This window comes from Stigmatopora argus, chromosome 20 (genome assembly GCF_051989625.1).
Source record: "Stigmatopora argus isolate UIUO_Sarg chromosome 20, RoL_Sarg_1.0, whole genome shotgun sequence".
NCBI lineage: Eukaryota > Metazoa > Chordata > Actinopteri > Syngnathiformes > Syngnathidae > Stigmatopora > Stigmatopora argus.
This window is the reverse complement of record NC_135406.1, coordinates 7,166,567-7,186,418: the sequence shown is the minus strand read 5'-3', so window position 1 is coordinate 7,186,418 and position 19,852 is coordinate 7,166,567. Positions and strand designations below refer to the sequence as shown.

The 19,852-nt window shown below is 42.3% G+C and overlaps 1 protein-coding gene across 7 annotated transcripts; it reads left to right on the top strand.

Annotated features, from left to right (window-relative positions):
* Positions 1–1,209: 1,209 nt before the first annotated feature.
* On the top strand, positions 1,210–19,310 carry LOC144065885 (uncharacterized). Of its 7 annotated transcripts, none has more exons than XM_077589098.1 (4): positions 1,221–1,909; positions 13,937–14,185; positions 15,196–15,975; positions 17,514–19,310. In XM_077589098.1, exons 1-4 carry the CDS (start codon positions 1,840–1,842, stop codon positions 18,584–18,586), a joined length of 2,172 nt encoding a protein of 723 aa, XP_077445224.1. In that variant the 5' UTR covers positions 1,221–1,839; the 3' UTR covers positions 18,587–19,310. The 7 variants fall into 7 exon arrangements, with proteins under 7 accessions (XP_077445225.1, XP_077445228.1, XP_077445224.1 ...); XM_077589104.1 differs by having other exon boundaries at positions 1,222–1,909; positions 15,196–15,772; positions 17,514–17,689; XM_077589099.1 differs by lacking the exon at positions 13,937–14,185 and having other exon boundaries at positions 1,210–1,909.
* The last annotated feature ends 542 nt before the right edge of the window (positions 19,311–19,852 follow it).

Sequence of the window (19,852 nt, the reverse complement as noted above, 5' to 3'; positions counted from 1 at the left end):
CGACCTAACAATAGTGCATGTTTAGCATCGGGAGAGAAGACCAGGATTACTCCACAGATGATTTATTCCTGATAAGGAGATCTAATACAGAGCTCTGGGTCTCGGGTCCCTAACACAAACAGCTGTGCGTCTTCGTGACCATCGAGAGACAACACCCAAACCGAGTAGCCCAGTTTTCATAACACAAATATGAATAACGCATTAGCTGATTAAAGGTATGATGTTGACCGGTCCACGACGGTCTCGAGGGTTCCACACTCTCTTGGGATTTTCCAGTTGCCTCTGTATCAGTTGGCCTTGGGTGAAGCCATCAGTAATCAACCTCAAAAGAATATCTTGTCCTGAAAGCTTCCTTTATTCCTTGTGCAGGCATTAATATAAGGGAACATTCTGTTCGTGTGCGTCATCAACCTGAAAACATGTGTTTAATCATACAGTAGTAATATATAAAAATAAAGCCTTATGTTTTGTTGCAATGATTCATCTGTAGTAAAATATATGATTAAAATATGTCGTAGTCTTCATTATATATAACCATTGATTAAAAAAAAAAAATTGATGGCTTGAAACTTGTCATTGATTGTCCATTGCTTTCACCTGTGTGTCATCCAACTATTTTTCCATGTCTCATTAACCCATGTCTGTGTATTTATTCTTGTGTTCTACCTCTTTTGGTTCTTTTTTTGTAATTTTTGATTCAGGGCTTATATGTTTTCAGTTTGCTTTTGGTGTTTTTAATTACCTAAAACCTTTTGATATACCATAGTGATGGGACGATGCTACATCAAGGATTGTATTGACACACTGTGTCGGCACTGTATTGAAACGTGTTGGTCATTCATTAGTGACCCCTGCAGTAGTTATATAATCATTGCAGGTGAAACAAACCCTTGTTTTTTATATTCCAAACGGAGTTGATATGTAAAATAGATCAAATTTGAGTTACAATTTTTAACTTATGTCCACATTTTTGTTAACTGTTAAATCCCCATGAAATAAAAGTGATTTCGTTTTGCGTCACACGATCAAAATGGTTCCACACTGGGGAAAACTTCTTAGAACGAGTTGTTTCTTTGATATACATATGACAATTACGCAAAAGCCCATCCAACAGGCCTACGACACTTTGATACAGTTTATGTCTTTATACTAAACACTTTGGCCAAACTATACATTTCCTGTACCGGTCACGTGATTATTTCTTAAAGCTATACACGCCCTACTTCCGACTTTCACTCTTGAACTCTCGGCACAATGCTGACGCAACAGTGTCGATCGTCCCATCACTACCAGCAAAAGCTTCTTTAGCTTAGCCTAGCTAGCAGCTACCAAAGAAACAAGTCCGGTTCGTCCAAGAACTCGTTGAACCTTTGCGCACTACTTTAGCTAAGCCTAGCAGATATCAAAGGAACAAGTCGTCGAATGCTTGTTTATGCTTTAGCTTAGTTTAGCTAGCAGCTATCAAAGAAACAAGTCACCGAAGAACTCGTTGGAATTTTCCCTGGCTAAGTTAGCTTAGCCTAGCTAGCAGCTACTGAAGGAAAACGTCGTCGAAGAGCGTGTTTATGCTTTATCTTAGCTAGCAGCATCAAAGAAACAAGTCACCGAAGAACTCGTTGGAATTTTCCTGGCTAAGTTAGCTTAGCCTAGCTAGCAGCTACTGAAGGAAAACGTCGTCGAAGAGCGTGTTTATGCTTTATCTTAGCTAGCAGCATCAAAGAAACAAGTCCTCAAGTCGTCGAAGAACCCGTTAAAGCTTTGCGCCCTACTTTTTCTTAGCTTATTTTAGCTAGCAGCTATCAACAAAGGCGCCGCCATCATCAGAATCCACGTGTGGAAATGCCTGCAGGAACGAAACGGCCAAAGTTCCAGGAGGAACTTTTTGACCTCAAAGGATATAGACTAGAAGGTGGGTTGAATTTTTATTTCCATTAATTCCCTCAATGTTTAATGGAAAAATACAGTTAAGGCTTAAATGTATTCTATTGACGTAAAATTATTATAGCATTCGTACTTTTTCACGAATTCGCAATAGCGCCGTTCGAAGAAAGACGTAATAAATACTATTTCTATTTTAATGTGACCACTCTAGGACGGAAAGAATGAGTCTTAACGTGTTCATCCTTTAACAACGGCAGAAAACAGTAGCTTTCCTTTTATTGTATCCTTATCACAAACAAACAATGTTTTTTTCTTTATCACGCAATGCGCGAGCGCCCCCAGAGGCGTTCAAGAGCCATTCCTGCTACTCGCCCTCCATTTTTGGCTACATGCTTGAGTAACATAACACTTACTTACATGCTGTAAATTTAAAATGCAATAAATGAAGATGCAGATGCACTAAACAACGAGAGCAGCGTTCAAACAAAGGTGTCAAATTTGCGGCCCGAGGGCCAAACCGCCATGGTGCGGCCTGCAGAGTACTTCATTTTAATGTTAAAATTCAAATGAAATTATAAATAAATTGAATATGTACTCTTTTACCCACTATTTTTTTTCTAGAAAAAAACTAACATTTTTATTTAAAAAATCTAATATTGAGATGTTTTGTTTTCATAAAAATATAATATAAAAATAACAAAAATGAACAAATAAGTGATTTAAATCATTTTGCTTTTTTAATTTAATTTTAATTTATTTTTCTCCATGAAAAACTACAAAAAAGGAAATATTTGATGGTTTCTTTAAATAAAAATCCCCCAAATTAATGATAGACTAGCTTGACTAAAAGACAGTGGTGTGCCGTCAGGGCCTTCAAGGCCTTCTCTGCTGGCCTAAGAAATATCTGAATCATATATTATATTTTGTCCATCAATACTTATTAAATAATTCCAAATTGTCTGTTAGCTTCCTTTCATTGCTTTCCCCCTGGTTGCACTGCTTCCAGATGTGTTTTCATATTGAAGCATTTAACCAATCACATTTCAGCCATTATTTGTTGCCAGGGTCAGAAATCTGCTCTACTGCATTAAACAAGCGTCGATAAGACTGTTGCTTTAACCAATCAGATTTCGAGTGGGCAACAGCACAATGTCTTGTCGCAGGCGTAGGGATACGTCATTGCCTTCTCGCAGGCATAGGGATACGTAATCACTTTCACCAACTATGATTGGCTAGTGATAGAGTAGGCAGGCCAAAGCCAGAGTGAGCCAGCCAGAGCTCGCAAACTCCACCCACTATGGCCGATGGAGGAAAACAAACCGATTTGGTTGCAGATTTGCTTATAAAGCCATTTTCCAGACGGACTTTTCCAGAAAAAAATGGAAGTCATTAAGAAAGGGTGGCCAACTCCAAAGCTAGCTAGCCTGTTACAACCAAGAAAAGGGTTTGTCCGCCTCTTTCAGTTCGCTAACTACGAGCGCTACCCCTGGCTCTTGGGCTCCGAGGAACACTGCAAATGTATTGCTGGGAATGCTTGTTATTTGCCACCGGTCAACATGGTGTTTGGAGCAACATTGGATTTGCTTATTTGACTTGTTTAACTAAAGCACTGCCGGACACTTACAAGCAACGGTGCTCTCCAAAACTTTTGGGGAAACCCGAGTGGTGTTACAGTTCAGCGAGCAAGTGCGCGGGGAAACGCAGCGCCACAACGAAAAGGTAAAGAAAAATAGGGAAATCTTAAAAAGTTCAATAGACTGTGTAAACTTTTATTTCGGGGACACGATGAAAGCGCTGCATCCCCAAACAAAGGGAATTATGTGGAACTTATTTCTCTCATTGCTGAGAGAAACACGGATTTACATGACCAGTCGTCCACTAATAAAGTGTTTAGTGGCAGGTCGGGCAAAATACAAAAATACCTGATCACTGCTATTGCTGAAGTGATGGATGAAGAGATCAGAAGGGGGAAAAGTACTGTTTGTCTCTGTAATGGTGAATGAGTCTGTGCGGTGTGGATTTAAAGCACATCTGGATTATTTTGAATTTAGTTTTTTGCTTCACACATTTAATGGCATTTTTAAGCATTCAGATGTGCTTTTTCTATAATACTGAACAACAAACTGGATGTACAGTTTTGTCTTGCTAGAGTAAAGGATTTTTGTGGCACAGTTGAGCGCGAAAGGAGCCGATATGAGGAAATCTACGAGGCCACTGAATGCAGTGCGGGTGCTCCAAGCGCACAAAAGAGGTCAAGCGCAAGATTATCGCGTGCACTACCTTCAACTCCACAACAGGATTCTGGACAATATTATTTGCCAGACGCGGACCAGATTTCAAGAACACGAAAGACTGATGTTTCTCTCTCTCCTCGACCCGCAGAAGTTTCGGGAATACCAGAAAACTTTGCCACATGCAGCTGTCCCATCTTAACGCAGAGCCACGGAACACTTTTCGATCTGCCTCGGCTAAGAACAGAACTGATTGTTATGTATGCCACGGATTATTTTACAGGAAAATCTCCCACTGATCTCCTTGACTTCCTTCGGCAGAAAAATCTGAGTGAGAGCATGGGGCGGCTGTACACAGTGGGTTTGACAGTGACCATCGTGTCCACTGCTTCTGTCGGACAAACATTTTCAGCGCGAAACAGAATCAGAACTTATGCCAGAAATACAACAGGGCATACTCGACTGTCAGCATTAGCTTTGATGGCGATAGAAAAGTACTTCTTGAAGGACCTGAAACGCACGTGTAATCTGTACGACAGATTAATTGAAATATTCTTGAGGAAGGAAAGGAGGGCTTTTGTGTATAAATAAAAATAAGTGCAATATTCATTGTTATATAGGGTATTTATGTTTCGTTACCGGACGATTCGCCGAAAGACATTTCGCAGATGGATGTTTGGCCGACGGACAGTTCGCCGAACGGATGTTTCGCCGAAACGGGATTCACGCGCTCGCCCTGCCCCCGGATCGTGTGTGTACATGTTTTTCAACCTCAGGCCGCGGGCCATATATGGCCCGTTACAGATAACATTCATTTTTTCTAAATACAAGTACATAATACAATGTGCTGCCATTTTTTATTTTTTTTATTTTATCCTTGCGTTTAAAGTAGTAGCCATTTGGACACACAATGTAATTTATCAAAGCTGGGGATTGATGTCTGACACAGAAAAAACAACACTAGAAGACTTATGTGAAATTCTAAGTGCTTTGTACATACTAGAGGGCTTACAGAATACCTGAAAATGCCATGGAACACACTTTTACTTCTAGTTTAATTTTAAATAATTTCCCATTATTTTAGGAAATATATATTCAAAATGATTTGCTGAGAACCTTAATTCAGAGATTAATCTCAACGTTTTCTATGCTGGTGTAATTTTTTTGGAGTAGGATTTATGGATTTACAATTTCATGACAGTAGTACTTACTGTTACTACTACTTTATTTTCTCTATTTCTTCTGTCACTTACTGATCTGCGTGATCTCCATATATATATATATATATATATATATTACCAACTACAATAACAATAATATGTCTGTTAATGCAGATGCCTCACTAGCGGGGGAATTGAACCGTTTTTTTTGTCCGCTTTGAGACTGACAAATCAGACCCAGTCTCAACACCCCAACCACCGTGCAGCAATACACTGACGTTCCGGGAACAGGAAGTGAGACTGGTAATGCGGTCTGTGAACACCAGGAAGGCTGCTGGCCCAGACGGAGTACCTGGGAAGGTGCTCAAAGCCTGTGCTGACCAGCTGGCTGGAGTCTTCACAAAAATTTTCAATTGTTCCCTGCAACAATCTATCAGTCCATCCTGTCTGAAATCTCCCACCATTATCCCTGTCCCCAAAAAGCCAACCATTGACAGCATGAATGATTATAGGCCTGTTGCACTCACGCCTGTGATCATGAAGTGCTTTGAAAAGTTGGTAGCCCGCCATATCAGGAATACAATCCCTCCCTCAATTGACCCTCACCAGTTTGCTTATAGAGCAAGCAGGTCCACTGAGGATGCTATTGCCATTGCTCTACATACAGCACTGAGCCACCTGGAACACCATGGGAACTACGTGAAGATGCTCTTCATTGACTATAGCTCAGCCTTCAACACCATAAAACCGGACATTCTGACTGACAAACTCTCCCACCTTGGACTATCCTTTTCAATCTGCTGCTGGGTAAAGAACTTCTTGACCAACCGACCACAAACTGTTAGACTTGGTCCCCACCTCTCTTCCTCCATTACACTGAGCACTGGCTCCCCTCAAGGCTGTGTACTGAGTCCTCTTCTGTACTCCCTGTACACATACGACTGTACACCCACCCAACAGTCTAACGCCATCATCAAATTCGCTGACGACACCACTGTAGTCGGACTCATCTCAGGAGGGGATGAGTCGGCCTACAGAGATGAGGTCAACAAACTGTCTTCGTGGTGCTCGGTGAACAATCTCACACTGAACACCACTAAAACTAAATAAATAATCCTGGACTTTCGCAAACACGGCACAGATCTGGCCCCACTCCTCATAAATGGAGTATGTGTAGGCAGGGTCCAGTCCTTTAAATTCCTGGGGGTCCACGTCATGGATAAGCTCTCATGGTCTACAAACATCACGGCAGTAGTGAAGAAGGCTCAGAAACGACTCAATTTCCTCAGGGTACTTAGGAAGAACAACTTGGGCACCAAGCTTCTGATAACCTTCTATAGAACCACTGTAGAGAGCATCCTGGTGTACTGCATCAGTGTGGTACGCTGGAAGCACGGCGGCAGACAAAAAGGCCATGCAGAAAGTGATTAACACTGCCCAGAGGATTGTCGGCTGCTCTCTGCCCTCACTGGAAGACATTGCCAGCCCTTGTTACCTCAGCAGAGCCAGGAACATCATAGGGGACCCTTACCACCCTGGTCACAATCTGTTCCAGCTGCTGCCCTCTTGCAGACGCTATAGGTCCCACAAAGTATGGACAAATAGGCTTAAGGACAGTTTTTCCCCACATCCTTCAGAACTCTAAATTTGCGGTAACACAACACACATTCCCTTCTGAGGTAATATGAAAAGATGTTTGGGTGGTGATCTGCCTCCTACTAGCTGACTGAAGGTAAGTGAAAGACAGTGAGAGGTAAGTGACCTGTATCCATAACAGCAGAATGCCAAATTACAAGTCCGTAACTATCACTTATTTAGGTCTTTTGCCGAGTAAACGCAGCGTATGGAGAAGCACCACCAATTTCGTCATACGCAGTTTCTGGGTGTGATGACAAGTAGGCTTTTTTGTTGTTGATGATGACGACAGGGCCTATGTCTAATTATTATTATTAGTATTATTATTAAATGTACTCTCTTTAGAACAAAGCCAAGACGCCATGCTTTTTTTGTAACTAAATGGAATTTTCCAGTAACGCTGCCTATGGAAATGTCCACTACACCGCCTGTGTTAAGGCGTGGGCGTGGAGGAAGTGGGAGAGCGGAGGATGCTGACCAGGATGATGTTCATCATGGACAGCACCTCCCACCCCCTGCATGAGTCTGTGGAGTCCCTCCGAAGCTCTTACAGCAATAGACTGCCGCACCCTCACTCCAGGAAGGAGCGCTTCCGCAGATCCTTCCTCCCATCAGCTGTCAGGATCTTTAACAAAACACATGGCTGAGTGTTAAGACCTACCGTATGCATGTATATACATCTATGTGCATCTATGTATATATGTGCTTATATATGTATGTGTATGTATGTATATGTGTATGTACATGTATGTATATACAGTGGTACCTCGACCTACGATCAGCTTTACCTACGACATGCTCGAGGTACGATGAAATTTTCGATCGAATAATTCGCCCCCGATACGATCAAAATTTCGAGATGCGACCAAGCCAAGTGGCCATGACATAAGAGGCTGTTTATCAGTGTAGCGCACTGTAGTCTTTTTTTGCTGCATCTCTTTCGTATATAACAGATATCTACGAGCACTGAACGATTTATTCGGACTCGTTTTTCCTACGCATCGACCAGGAAACGCACAACGCGCATGCGTGGGCAAAAAGAGGGCTTTCTGGGTAATGAAGTATACAGCCCATCGATAGCGAACATGAGGGTGGTAGCGTGGCAAACAACTAACCCGGCCAGAATGAAGGTAAAAAAAAAAATTGAATTCAGTTTTGTGTAAAGTTACATTAAACATATTTTTGAGTGTGTCTGTATATATTAATCCAAGTTAATTTAAATTTGTTCTGTATATATAGGTATGTATTTCAGCAACACGCTTTATTTATATATTTATTCATGTATTTATTTATTAACTTATTACTGTGATAGCTTTGCACTTTTATATAACTGTTAATATATCCATAACAGAATTAGACGGCGGAGTCAACTTGTACCCGTGTGTAGCTCTTTATTGCAACACTCAGACCACCTTCAAAACATGTCAACATCCAGGTAACGTTGTACTACACAATGGCCACTAGGTGACAGTGGTTAAACACTCTTGTATAACCTGATTTAACCAACAGTTATAGTATCAATATACTACACTCCTCCCCCTTTTACTATGAAGTTCCTATTAAGACTTAACAATCAACTTCAAAAATTATCTTTGCCTCATGAACTTTTTTAAAATAACTTTACTTCTCAAATTGTAACTTAATAATTACTGCTAACACAACAATTAGGGGGGAACTGACTGCTCGGTTGGCAGGTGTAACTGTCTTGTCACAGGCCACTGAGCCTGGTGAAGATGTTACATGTCTCTTCAGGTGAGTATGGGCTACCACCTACTGCTCCAGGTGTGCCTCCCCCCCCCCCTCATCTGCGTGAACCACCACAGGGTAGTTTTTTGTGACGTCCAGCTGCTCCTCCGGAAACTCCAATGTCTCTGGTCTGGACGGTTGGTTGTACAGCAGATGATTAATGTGGATCGAGCGTCGTCTCACTCCATTCCATACCAGTTAGGTGACTGGTCCGAGTCTCTTTTCCACTGTTCCTTTTGTCCACCTCTCATTTCCTCCACGGAAATTCCGGATCCGGACTGAGTCACCCTCAGACAGATGTCTCAGGTTGGAGGCGGTTTTATCATGATAGTGTTTCTGCTTCCGTTGTTTTGCTTCCACCACTCGAGCGAGATCTGGTTTCAGTCTCTCGTCCTTGTTATGACTTGGCCACCCAGACCGAGTCAGCTCCAGTACTTTGCATAGGACTGGGTCCTTGAGAGTGCTCTGTGCGATCTCTGTAGCCTGCACGGGAAGCTCATCCACTACTGAGAAATAGAAAATGCAGTTTTCCTCCGCTGTATTATCCTTTTCCTTCCCCGGCAGTCTAGATAACGCATCTGCGTTGGCATTTTCTGCTGACGTTCTGTACTCTATACTGTAGACATAAGCCATCAGTCTCCGCGCCCAGCGCTGCATTTGCAGAGCAGCTGAAGTGGGAATTTCAGACTTGGGTCCCAAAATGACAAGAAGGGGCTTGTGGTCATTTATTAAACTGAACTTGCGGCCATATAAATATTTATGAAATTTGGTCACGCCAGAAATTATGGCCAAAGCCTCTTTCTCTATCTGACTGTATTTGCTTTCTGCCTCTGTCAAATACGCGACGCAAATGCGATCGATTTCTCATCACCCTTTTCCATTATGTGAGACATGACCGCCCCTATCCCATAAGGGGATGCATCTGAAGCTAATCTCAAGGGTTTCTTGGTGTCATAGTCAACTACTACTGAGTTTTTTGCTAACTGTTCTTTTGCATCTTTGAATGCTGCTGCACATTTAGGAGTCCATTTACACTCAACTTCCTTCTTTAGCAGTTGATATAGCGTCTGCAGCACCGTCGATAGGTCTTTCATGAACCGACCATAATAGTTTAATAGTCCTAGAAAAGACTGTAGCTCTGTGACGTTTGTAGGGTGGGGTGCATTAACGATGGCTGCAACTTTTGTCTCAGTGGGGTGTAGTCCCTCCTTATCTATCAGATTCCCCAGGTATTCTACTTTCTCCTGCATGAAGTCACATTTTGCTCTTTTCACTTAGACCCCGTAGCTCTCCAGGCGGCTCAGTACCTCCTCCAGATTCCCCAGGTGCTCAGATCTGGTTTTTCCTGTGACCAATATGTCATCCAAAAAACAGGTCACATGCTCCAAGCTTTGGAGGATCTGGTCCATCACATTCTGAAACATATGAGCACTGGACACTCCATATCAAAGTCTATGGTACACATACAGTCCTTTGTGAGTATTTGTCAAATACTTTTCTGAGTCTTTTTTTAACTCCAGCTGTTGGTAAGCATGAGACAAGTCTAACTTGCTGAAAAGAATGCCTCCAGCTAGGGTGGCAAAAAGGTCTTTAACATGTGGTAGTGGATAGGTCCCCTCTTCCAAACTCTGATTTACTGTTACCTTATAGTCTCCGCAGATATGAATGGACTTTTCTGCCTTGGGTACAATTTTCCCTCTAATTTTTTGTTTGTCTGGGCAGAAAGACAACCTTTCTGAGCACACTGAGTACCGATGTGAGCAACATCATCATTGCTCGCTATGGGCACACACCAGTATCACACCTGCCGTAAGCAGGTGCATGTCTACCACACATAAATGATTGAGTAATAATAAAATGTAATAATTAATATCTATGAATGGGCGGCCCAGCGGATGAGTGGTTCGTGCGCCGGTCTCACAGCTCTGGGGTCCTGGGTTCAAATCCAGGTTGGTCCACCTGTGTACATTTTGCATATTCTCCGTGGGCCTGTGTGGGTTTTCTCTTAGTACTCCGTTTTCCTCCCACATCCCAAAAAGATGCATTGTAGGGCAGGCTGATTGGACACTCTAAAATTGCCCCTAGGTATGGGTCTGAGTGTGCATGGCTGTCCGTCTCCTTGTGCCCTGCGATCGGCTGGCCACCAATACAGGGTGTCCCCCGCCCCTGCCCCAAAGTCAGCAGGGATAGGCTCCAGCACCCCCCGCAAGTGATAAAGCGGTTCAGAAAATGAATGAAAAAATATCTATGAATAAAATATCTTCATAAATGCCATTAGAATATGCACAAATCAGACTTAAATTTTACTGTATTTTGCACATCTCTCCTCACTTCTCATTCTCGTTCATATGACTTTTCTGCTGAACTTGAGATAGTCAAGTTTTCATTTATATGCAATATTTTTCCATGATTTTGCTTTGATTTATTTAATAAGGGATAACACATATTAATGAACATACTTATATTCCTGTTAATGAACATATATATGTAAGATTGTAGCCGAGGGCTAATTTCCATTTACTATAGTCCATTGTGTAGGTTGAAGACAAACGATCACACATACGAGACACGCACGCACAACCAGACACACAGCAGATTTAGACAGTTCTCACCCGATTTCACCGCTTGATCGAAGGGCTGTAAAACACGAAAAACAAGAGTGGACAGAGCTACTGGCGCGTGAACGGCGCCATCATGGGCAAAAAATAAATAAATTGTGCGCGCCATATGATTTGCTGTGCGCAGAGAAGACGAGAGTAGTGCGCAATTGCGCACGCGCGCAGCTTAGAGGGAACATTGGTTGGGTACCACAACTATTGGCGTGGCCCACTGACTGTTCTTTCTTTGAGATAATGCCAGCTTTTTCTAGGCGATTTAACTCATTCTCAACTGCATTCTTTAATGCATACGGCACTGGTCTGGCCTTCCTGAAGACCGGTTTGGTATTTGGCTTTACTGTAATGTTGGCCTTAAAATCACGAATAGTGCCTAGCTCCTCAGAAAACACTGCTTTATGTCTCTGCAACACGGCCTCCACATCTGCGTTGTTACAGCCCCTTGCTGGTATAACCGAGAAGATGCTTGCCCAGTCTAGTTTGAAGTTTGTGAGCCAGTTATGGCCAAGGATGGCTGGTGTGTCACCTTTTACGATCACTAGTGGTAGATCACCACTCTGGTTTCCTTATTTTGCCTTGACAGTCACTTGTCCCATCAAAGGAATGTTCTCCAGAAAAGGTTGACAGCTGCACTTTACTTACTTTCAAAGGCAGATGAGAGAGATGCTTCTTATACACTTTTTCACAAACAAGTGTTACAGCAGCTCCTGTGTCGAGTTGCATCTCTAGAGGAGTTCCTTCTAACATGACCTGTACTGTAATTTCCTTCCAATTTCCGACAGTATGTGTGGGATACACGGCATTCAAGTGATATTACCCATGATAATTTTCCGCTTAGCACATCATATGAGAGGCTACTTGGCTTATCTGGTATGCAGAGGTTTTTTAACAGTCCGTAGGCTTCAGCACCTATTACAGACAGGAAAACGTTGGCTTGTTTACCTTCCTCCACTTCGTTTACGATCATCCATTGCTCAAACCTCTCCAAGTAGGACTCGAAGTCTTCTTGACCTTCCTTGTATTCGCCAAGATTTCCAATGAATCTGGCCAGGATGCACCGCAGACGCTAGCTTAGCAACTCTTGCTAATGCTAGTTTGCAAAGTCCCATTACCTCCGTGTAATGCCTTAATTTCCGAGTTCTGAAATAGGTAATCCCTACCGGCTTGAAAGGGATTCCATCCTCGTCGCCACTGTGATAGCTTTGCACTTTTATATAACTTAATATATCCATAACAGCATTAGACGGCGGAGCCAACTTGTACCCGTGTGTAGCTCTTTATTGCAACACACAGACCACCTCCAAAACATGTCAACATCCAGGTCACACTGTACTACACAATGGCCACTAGGTGGCAGTGGTTAAACACTCTTGTTTAACCTGATGCAACTAACAGTTATAATATCAATATACTACAATTACCTATCTATTTATGTCTAAAATGCCTTTCCTATTTCTGCATCCTCACTCTCTTGCTACTGTGACAACGAAATTTCCCGAATAAGGGATAAGTAACGTTATCCAATCCAAGGACTCCACTGCCTTAGCACCTGCATGCCAGACGGTACTCGGACGTTGGGTCGACCGGGCGTTGGGTCGACCGGGCGTTTGGTCGCCGGGTTGTTACTGTTGAAACCAGCTCTCAAAATTATAATCATGAGAGAGAGTTTAATATCTAATATCAAAATTTGAACAGTAAACTCTGTTATAATTTGACAGCGAGCTAACCCGGCGACCAAACGTCCGGTAGACCAAATGTCCGGGGACCAAACGTCTTTCGACGAAACGTCCGGTCACGATTGGATTGGATTGGATAACTTTATTCATCCCGTATTCGGGAAATTTTGTTGTCACAGTGGCAAGAGGGTGAGGATGCAGGAATAGGAAAGGCATTTTAGACATAAATAGATAGGTAAAAGTAAGTTAATAAATAAATACATGAATAAATATATAAATAAATAAGCGTGTTGATTAGCACATATATACATACATACACATAAATATACATGCATGCATACGGTAGGTCTCAACACAGCCATTTTTTTGTTAAAGAGCCTGACAGCTGATGGGAGGAAGGATCTGCAGAAGCGCTCCTTCCTGCAATGAGGGTGCCGCAGTCTATTGCTAAAGGAGCTTCGGAGGGACTCCACAGACTCATGCAGGGGGTGGGAGGTGCTGTCCATGATGGACATCATCCTGGTCAGCATTCTCCGCTCTCCCACTTCCTCCACAGAGTCCAGAGGACAGCCCAGAACAGAGCTGGCCCTCCTGACCAGCTTATTCAGCCTGTTCCTGTCCCTCTCCCTGCTCCCGCATCCCCAACAGAGCACTGCATAAAACACTGTAGATGCCAGACAGGCGAGCCCAGAACTGCAAAATAGGAGGGTTTAAGTACGGGCAGGATGTGGACCGTGATTGGAGGAGGGATAAGTGGGAAGTCGTCACAGCTGTGTTGGCCTGGGCAGTGCTCTGCCACAGCTAAACAGATAAAGGCAACTGCAAAACAAAACCAATACAACCCAGGACATAATGTATACCCAGGCTGACAGCCGTAACAGTGACGAAATGAATGTATGGTGCCTTTTTCCGTTTGGTTTCATTTCTGTGAACAAGAAATTTAGTCATTTTAATTGGAAAATGTTTCATCATTTATCTTCGTGTCTTTGCAGGGTTCCCTGAACAAAAAATGAGAGATGAGCAACTTCCAATCAAAAAGGAGGAAGATCATTTCACCTGGTCCCCAGGTGATTCCATGAAAAAGGAAGATTTGGGCGTGGCCAGCGAAGGGGCAGAGCCTGCAAACGCCTCAGCATGGCCCCAAATTAAAGAGGAGGAGCCAGAGTTCCCTCAAGAACAACACAAGAGAGAAGACCAATCTCCAATCAAAAAGGAGCAGCAAAATGTCACCGGGTCAACTGGTGAGCCATTCAAGAGGGAAGATAATCTGTTCGGGGCCAACAGAGCGGCGCAGACTGAACTGCGGCTCAAAAAGAATGCAAGCAGACAATGGCTTCGCTCCTCCACCAGATGGCGACAACGTGCCTAATGACGATGAAGGTCTTAAGAAAACTCTGTGGGAAAACCTTTGGGACAAAGTCTACTTTGAAAACACGAGGAGCTACACTTGTGGGAAACCATTTTTGTGCTCAGTGTGTTTGTAAAGACTTTTCTCAAATCGAACACTTAAAAACCCACATAAGAAGCCACACTGGTGAAAAAGCATTTTCATGCTCGATTTGTGGTAAAACTTTCTCTCAAAAGAACTACTTAAAAGGCCACTTAAGAACACACTGGTGAAAATCCATTTTCTTGCTCAGTTTGTGGTCAAGCATTCCCATTTAAGAAAAGCTTAAAAACGCACCAAATTGCCCACAATGGTGAAAGACCATTTTCGTGCTCAGTTTGTGGTCAGGCCTTTTCTCATCAGCAATATTTAAAATCCCACACAAGAACCCACACTGGTGAAAAACCAATTTCATGCTCAATTTGTGGTCAATCCTTTCCGCATCAGCAATATTTAATATCCCACTCAAGAACCCATACTGGTGAAAAACCATTTACCTGCTCATAAGATAATGCAATTAAAAACACTACTTATTTTCGCATCACTCGAACCGGAAGCCGTTTTGTGACATTAGGTCAGTGTGCAAAACTAGATTATTTAATAATTTTGTAGGTTTATGTGATGAATAACAATAAATGAAGAGGATAATATATTTTAAATAATCAACATAATCTTATTGTCACCACTATTTTGTCTTTAAATTGTGTACCGGATGACTGAATCAAACCTAAAATGTGACTTTTCTGGCATATATATTGTGAAATAATCAACCATGCTGTGATAATAAACTTGTAAAAGTAAGAAAAAAATATTTCCCATTTTCGACTACATGTAGTGATACATATTATCTTTTTGTCTATGCAGGTGTCAGGGAAAATCTTAGTCCTGATGGGCAAGAGTTTGTTGGCCTTAAAGAGCTCCCCCAAATCAAAGAGGAGGAGCCAGAGTTCCCTCAACAACAAATGAGAGAAGAGCAACTTCCAATCCAAAAGGAGGATGATGATGTGACCTGGTCACCTGATGAGGCCTTGACGAGGCAAGATGATCTGGCCTGGGCCAGTGGAGAGGTGGAGCCTGCAAACACCTCATGGCTCCAAATTAAAGAGGAGGAGCCAGAGTTCTCTGAACAAACAATGATAGATGAGCAATTTCCAATCAAAAATGAGGAAGATTATGTCACCTGGTCACCTGGAGAGTCCGTGAAGTGGGCTGATCTGGGCGTGGCCAGCGTAGGGGTGGAGCCTGAAAATGCCTCAACATGGACCCAAATGATAGAGGAGGAGCCAGAGTTCCCTCAACAGTGCAAAAGAGAAGAGCAACCTCCAATTAAAAACGAGGAATGTGTCAAATGGTCAACTGGTGAGCCTTTCAAGAGTGAAGATGATCTGGCCGTGGCCAACAGAGGGGCGGAGCTTCTGAACGGCAGCTCTACAGAAGGATGGCGAGCAGAAAATTTAATTGCTCCTTTGTCAGATGGCAACGACTTGCTTTTTGACGATGATGATGTTGAAGGTGTTAAGAAAAATCCCAGTGGCGACAAACTCTGCAAATGCTTTCAGTGTGGGAAAACTTTTGGGAAAAAGTCTACTTTGAAAACCCATAGTCGGAGCCACACTGGGGAGAAACCCTTATGTACAGTTTGTGGTAAAACATTCACACACCAGGGACACTTAAATAGTCATGCAAGAACACACATTGGTGAAAAACCATTTTCCTGCTCAGTTTGTGGTCAAAGATTTACACGGAAGGGACACTTAAATAGTCATGCAAGAACACACTGGTGAAAAACCATTTTCGTGTTCAGTTTGTGGTCAAAGATTTACATGGAAGTCAAGCTTAATTTATCATGCAAAAATACACACTGGTGAAAAACCATTTTCGTGTTCAGTTTGTTGTCAAAGATTCACACGTAAGGGAAACTTAAATAGTCATGCAAGAACACACACTGGTGAAAAACCATTTCCGTGTTCAGTTTGTGGTCGAAGATTCACACAGAAGGGACACTTAATTTATCATGCAAGAACACACACTGGTGAAAAAACACTTCTTTGTTTAGTTTGTGGTCAAAGATTCACACACAAGGAAGGCTTAAAAACCCACATAAGAACCCACACTGGTGAAAAACAATTTTCGTGTTCAGTTTGCGGTAAAGCCTTTTCTCAAAAGCGCCACTTAGAAAGCCACAAAAGAACCTACGCTGGCAAAAATAACATTTTCCTGCTCAGTGTGTGGCCCAACATTCACACAGAAGGGAAGCTTAAATAGTCATGCATGAACAAACACTGGTGAAAACCCATTTTCCTGCTCAGTTTGTGGTCTAACATTTTCCCAAAGGAGAACCTCAAAAGAACACCTATTAACCCACACTGGAGAACAATGTTTTCCTCCTCAGTCTGTGGCCACAGCTTCGCTACAACAGCCCAATTAAAAACCTTTTCCAGGCCTAGTTAATGTCCCAACATTTTCACATAAGGAAACCTGAAAAGAAGACTTAACAACCCGCACAGGAGAAAAGCCCCTTTTTGCTCAATTTGTGGCAGGAATATCTTAAAAACACAAGTACCCAGATCGGTCAGAAACCCTTTTCCTGCTCAGATTCTTGCCAGTGATTTATTTAGTTCTAAGGATAGACTTAAAAGACGCAAATGTGTTGTGTTAAGCAGTGAGTGGCCAATGACGGCTTTGCTTGCTTTATCAATTTCTGTATGAAAGATCATTGTAATCGAAGTATAATTGTATTTTGCATTCTGAAACTCTTGTTTACACTTTTTAATGTGTAATATCGATCCACACGATGCAAATACAGTAATACATTAAGATACGAGCTTACTGCGTGATCGAGCTAATATGTCAATTTACTTGTATCTCAAGTCAAATCTTCCCATAGAAATGAACAAAATACAAATTAATCCGTTTCCATCCTAAAAAAAACAAAAACAGGATGTTACAACGGAAAAACAGCTTTATTGTTCTAATTTACCACTGACTCACAATTGGGAACCATCTGGTGTGCTCATATCTCAAATTTGTCTCATATCTGAAGGCCAAAATTTGCTCTGTGCTGCATTGTGACGAAATGGATGTATGGCGCCCTCTTCCGTTTGGTTGCATTTCTGTGAACAAGAAATTCAGTCATTTTATAATTGGAAAATGGTTAATCATTTATATTTGTGTCTTTGCAGGTTTCAGAAATTATCTTGGTGCTGATGGGCAGGAGTGTGTTGACCTTGAAGGGGAAGTTGAGCTCCCCCAAATCAAAGAGGAGGAGCCAGAGTTCCCTCAACAACAAATGGGAGACGAGCAACTTCCAATCAAAAGGGAGGAAGATCATTTCACCTGGTCACTTGGTGAGTTCGTGAAGAGGGAAGATGTTCAAGGCGTGGCCAGCAGAGGGGCGGAGCCTGCAAACACCACAACATGGCCCCTAACTAAAGAGGAGAAGCCAGAGTTCTCTCAACAGTACAAAAGAGAAGAGCAATCTTCAATCAAAAATGAGGAATGTGTCAAATGGTCAACTGGTGAGCCTTTCAAGAGTGAAGATGATCTGGGCGTGGCCAACAGAGGGGCAGAGCTTCTGAGCGGCAGCTCAACAGAAGGATGGCGAGCAGAAAATTTAGTTGCTCCTTTATCAGATGGCAACGACTTGCTTTTTGACGATGATGATGTTGAAGATGTTAAGAAAAATCCCAGTGGCAACAAACTCTGCAAATGCTTTCAGTGTGGGAAAACTTTTGGGAAAAAGTCTTCTTTGAAAACACATATGAGGAGCCACAATAGGGAGAAACCCTTATCATGTACAGTTTGTGGTAAAACATTTACACACGAGGGCAAATTTAAGATACACACAAGAACCCACACTGGTGAAAAACCATTTGCATGCTCAGTTTGTGGTAAAAGATTTACAGCGAACGGAAGCTTAAATCTTCACACAAGAACCCACACTGGTGAAAAACCATTTTCGTGCTCAGTTTGTGGTAAAAGATTTACAGAGAAGGGAAAGTTAAAAATACACACAAGAACACACACTGGTGAAAAACCATTTGCATGCTCAATTTGTGGTAAAAGATTTACAGGGAACGGAAGCTTAAATCTTCACACAAGAACCCACACTGGCGAAAAAACATTTTCGTGCTCAGTTTGTGGTAAAAGTTTTACAGCGAACAGAAACTTAAAAATACACACAAGAACCCACACTGGCGAAAAACCATTTTCGTGCTCAGTTTGTGGTAAAAGTTTTACAGCGAACAGAAACTGAAAAATACACACAAGAACCCACACGGGTGAAAAGCCATTTTCGTGTTCAGTTTGCGGTAAAGCCTTTTCTCAAAGGCAAGATTTACAAAAACACACAAGAACCCACACGGGTGAAAAGCCATTTTCGTGTTCAGTTTGCGGTAAAGCCTATTCTCAAAGGCAAGATTTACAAAAACACATAACAACCCACACTGGTGAAAAACCATTCTGAGAATACATGTTGGCTAAGGATTGAAAGTCTACCATAACTCAATCTTTGTTTTATTCTCCATCTCTTGATGTTTAATGTGCCCAATCTGAATAAATCCAACCATTCTCCATTTTGGAGCATCAACCGGATGTTTCTTCGACGGACAGTTCGTCGATGGATTCGCTCGCTCTCAAAGTTATAAACATGAGAGAGGGAGAGTTTGTCATTGCATTGACAATTAAACACTTTAGCATGTCACATATACAAACACACACCGTTCACAAGAAATGACAAATAATATACTAATAGTCTCGATGTGTCTGTTCCACGAGCTGTCTGGTGTGGTCGCGGGCTAAAAGTATACTAAGACTTTTATTTGTTTGATAAAAATGACCAGATAAAGTATTTCAACACCTTGCTGTATTGCAAGTTCTCTCACTTAGAATTTGAGAGAATGAAGGTTCATCTGCACCTCACAGTCAACATGAATCGGACGTCTACCGCCATCAATGGCAGCCGATAGATTAAATGAGTACTGAGTGAGTGTGGCCAAGCGGTCCAATGTGCTGGATTTAAGCTTCAGTCTTAGGAGGCATGGGTTCAAATCCCACAACTGCCAATAATTCACAGGCTGTTTATCGTTCTTTTGTTGGAGTGCTTATGGCTCTTCACTAACTTGTAAGATACAATGTGAAACCACTGGCGAGAGAGCTGAGTCCCGAACACACTAATAGGAGTGTCACGTTTGCACACCACTGTGTCACTGACGGTATCTCTAGCTTCGCTTTAACCATAATGAATTTTTTTATGAGACTCCTTTTTGCATATCAACGGCGTAACAATGTTGTTAAAGAATTCAGAGAATTTTTGTATTTTAAAAGTGTAGGAATATTAAATTAAATGCACACATTTTTGGCGTGAGTGGTTAGCGCGTCGGTCGCACAGCTCTGGGGTCCTGGGTTCAAAGCCAGGTCATGTCCATCTGTGTGGAGCTTGCATGTTCTCACTGGGCCTTCGTGGGTTTCCTCTGAGTACTCCGTTTGCCTCCCACATTCCCAAAACATGCATGGTAGGTTG

Coding starts and splice junctions, on each gene's coding strand:
- LOC144065885 (XM_077589098.1), top strand. CDS start 1,840: ATGCCTGCAGGAACGAAACGGCCAAAGTTCCAGGAGGAACTTTTTGAC. Junction 1,910..13,936: donor CAAAGGATATAGACTAGAAG/GTGGGTTGAATT, acceptor GTGTCTTTGCAG/GGTTCCCTGAACAAAAAATG. Junction 15,976..17,513: donor ACCCTTATGTACAGTTTGTG/GTAAAACATTCA, acceptor GTGTCTTTGCAG/GTTTCAGAAATTATCTTGGT.